This window comes from Zea mays, chromosome 8 (genome assembly GCF_902167145.1).
Source record: "Zea mays cultivar B73 chromosome 8, Zm-B73-REFERENCE-NAM-5.0, whole genome shotgun sequence".
In the NCBI taxonomy this organism is placed as follows: Eukaryota; Viridiplantae; Streptophyta; class Magnoliopsida; order Poales; family Poaceae; genus Zea; species Zea mays.
Genome location: NC_050103.1, coordinates 149333287 through 149336618, shown reverse-complemented (window position 1 = coordinate 149336618; position 3332 = coordinate 149333287). Strand labels below are relative to the sequence as shown.

The window sequence follows — 3332 nt, the reverse complement described above, 5'->3', positions numbered from 1 at the left end:
ACTAATTTTTAACTTCCGTGGCAACGCACGGGCACTCACCTAGTATATATATATTAGTAGAATTTGTTTCTACTCTGTAACTTAGATGACGCTCTTCGACTCACTCCTCTATAGTAAAAATGTAGCACATAAATATCTCCGACTTATAATAATAGTATACAAATATATTTTGTATAGAATCGAATTAACTTAATTGATATATGTCTAAATTACTATTTTTAGAATGGAATTTAATTTTAATGATCCAAACGGGGCGTAAGAGAAAACTTATTTTTGAATTCCAAACGGCAAGTAGAGAATGAAATGAAATACTCCTCTTCCAGTTTTTTTCTCCCAAATGATTCAATGAGGAACACATGATATGTACACGTACAAGAAGTCTAGAGGCGCCGTACATAAATTAGTTGCCGTTATAGTGATAGCTATAAAAAGTACTCGGTTCCATCTCTAGTACCTCCCATGCAATCCGCGCAGCGGAGAGTTGACAAATGGAAGGGTAAGAACTGTAAACCAATGTTTAAGATGAAAGCTAGCAGATTAATCAATCAATAATAACTGCAGTTCCCTCCCCATTAGACCAAGCCCAAAGCGCAAGGCCATCAGGTGATCACATATGGCGCAGAGTACTTGGACAGCATCTCTCATGTCGATTCTAGCTAGGCTAGCTAATTGTGTAGCAGTTAGTTATGGGTTGTTGGGCATTGTGGAAGGGAAAAGGTCTTGCAAGAGCGCGTAGTCAGTGAACTGGTGCTGCTGCTGCTGAAGAGGATGAGCACGAGACGCCGGCGATGGCATATGAGGAGGCATAGTTGGCAGGAACATGCTAAGGTTTGCGCCCATGCTGACGGGGTGCACCATGCCCATCAGGTCCGCCGGGCGGAAGCTGGACGGCAGCATCAGGTGCTGCGGCGGCAGCGCGTGCGCGTTGGGCATGAAGAGGTGCGCGCCGCCGGCGCGGAAGCTGGCGGGGCTGTGGTGCGTGTGCTGTCCCTCGTACGTGGTGACCACCGTCGACGGGTCCTGGTACGACCGCTCCACGCGCTTCTTCACGCCGCACTTGGGCGCCGTGCACCGGTAGTAGCTCCTGCATGCGTTTGGCCATTTATGTGCTCTTGGTGGGATAGAATTTACATACAAGTTGTACTATGCATTGGGTATTTGGGTGCATTGGTTACTTGTGTGCTCTTAATTAATTAGCATGTATACGATAAGATAGCTAGATGTGTGTTGTGTGATGCATAGCATGCAATTATAATGGCCATGGATGTGGGGAACGAACAAGTGAAACTGTGGAGACCTTGGGTAAGGACTGTTCTTGACCGCCTTCTGGCCGTACTTGCGCCACCGGTAGCCGTCCTCAAGGTGATCCACCTCGCTCTTGGTGAGGAAGGCAACGCGGGGCTGCCTCTTCTCGGCCTTCTTCTTGGATCTGTTCCTGTTGTAGTATATATCAGAAGCCAGTCAAGTGCGACAATACGAACTAATAATGCTAGTGAGCTCGAGGGCTAGATGAAGTAGATATTTCATGTCACGCCAATTATTTGAGCACGAGTGCTGTAGTCTATACTCTATAGTGACGTACGTCGGTACGTGTACAGCGAGTATAGATTAGCTAGCTGTTGAGAATTGGGATCGAGCACGTCATGTCCAGATTATTGGTGCTTTTGCAGAAGATACACTAAAGATCTGTGAGATCTCTTCTGGAGAGTACGTGGCCAATTGAATTGGATAGTACCAGACGATCTAGAAAGTCATACTGGAAACGGGACCAAAAGGGAACGGAAAAGGTAAAGAAGAGGGTTGGCGTAGCTAGCTCGTACTACGAATCTGGAGCTGCTGGATCTGAATTCTTGATGATCTAAGAACCCTAAAGAAGCAATCGCAGCAAACCCTAATGTTCACAGGATGTACTATAGATATATAAACCTATTGGATAGAAAAAAATCATTTAGGCAACAGTAGGACTAGATCTAAGAGAACAGAGCGAGAATATAGCACTCCTGAACCTGATCAAAGAGACATGCAGATATATGCAATTCGAGATGGTGAACACACAGATTAGTAGCATCAAATTAAGGAGAAAACGTACGCTTTGGTGGAATTCTCCCCGTCTTCTTGATCTTTCTCATCCCCCTCCGCATCATCCTCCGCCTTCGGCCTGCCCTTCCTGCACCGACGAAGCTGGCCCTCCCCCTCCCGGTCGCTCGACGAGAGAGACACCGACGAGTTCGGCGTGTGCATCGCCGCCGCCCCATCTCCGGGCGCGCCGCTGGTGCCCTGGCTGTCGTAGCTCACATCGACGGACAGCTCATGCTTGAGCGGGGCGTCCTCCGCCAGCAGGCACGGCGCGTCGAGGTGCCGAGCTAGCCCAGAGGGGTCCATGTCCATGAACCCCTGTAGGTAGTCCGTGACGCTGGAGTACGGCGGCATGGTGAGCTCGTCGGCGCCAGTTCTGCTGCCTCCATTATTGACGTCCGCCGACGCCGGCTGATTGAAGAAGAAGCTCTCCATGTCGTTGCTGTAGAACGCGTACTCGGCGCCGTCGTCGGCTCCGGCGAGGTGGCCGTGGCCATGCTGGTGGTGGACGCCATGGTGATCTCCTCCGCCGCCACTTCTTACTCCAGAAGACATGGGGAGTGGGGGAGTCTGCTGGGAGTTTAGTGTGGAAAGGGCGGAGAGGATTGAGCTTTTCAGCGGTGGGTCTCAAGCTCCCAGTCGCAATCAGCAGCTCCCTTTTGATTTATTCATGTTTTGTTTTTTTATTGGGGTGCAAAAGCGTGCAAGGATAGGCGCAAGATACGACCTTTTTTTTTGGAGCGGAATATATAAATTTCTGAGTGCAGGGGTCTGGTGATCACGATCAATATAATAATGCAGCCCGTCAATTCATAATGCGAATGACGTGCGACGCTGTGTATTACAGACCTTATATTATTATGAAATAAATCAGCGTCCTAGCTTAAGATTCTTTCTTGCATAAACTGTTGTTGGCCAGCCCCCCTATACGTACTATGATTTGTTGAGGTTCCATTCTCAGCGTTGAACAACTGTTACTGGTTTCTACTGTTACAAAACTGTTGCTAGTTTATTAACGGCCGGCACGTTCGTCATTTCCGAGAGAATTATGTGCAACGTACTATAATATGTACTCCGCATGATGTTCCGTCTAATGCTTAACTATCACGCTTTATGTACCGCTTATTTGGTCCAATGTCGTCCTATAGTGTGCGGTCAAACTTTTTATCTTCGATCACTATAAAAACTTTGAACGCACTATTAATTAAGTGTCTGCTAGCTTGATTAACTCGATATTGGGTGGTTTAGAGGGATAC

At 47.8% G+C, this 3332-nt stretch overlaps 1 protein-coding gene across 2 annotated transcripts; it reads right to left on the bottom strand.

Annotated features, from left to right (window-relative positions):
* Nucleotides 1–299: 299 nt before the first annotated feature.
* LOC100280248 (uncharacterized) lies at nt 300–2751 on the bottom strand. 2 transcript variants are annotated; one of them, XM_008656638.4, is made up of 3 exons: nt 2090–2751; nt 1298–1429; nt 300–1084 (listed from the first exon to the last, which is right to left on the bottom strand). In XM_008656638.4, the coding sequence occupies exons 1-3, from the start codon at nt 2629–2631 to the stop codon at nt 685–687; spliced, it is 1074 nt and encodes a 357-aa protein (XP_008654860.1). In that variant the 5' UTR covers nt 2632–2751; the 3' UTR covers nt 300–684. The 2 variants fall into 2 exon arrangements, with proteins under 2 accessions (XP_008654860.1, NP_001347962.1); NM_001361033.1 differs by having other exon boundaries at nt 331–1084; nt 1298–1435; nt 2090–2645.
* Between the last annotated feature and the right edge of the window lie 581 nt (nt 2752–3332).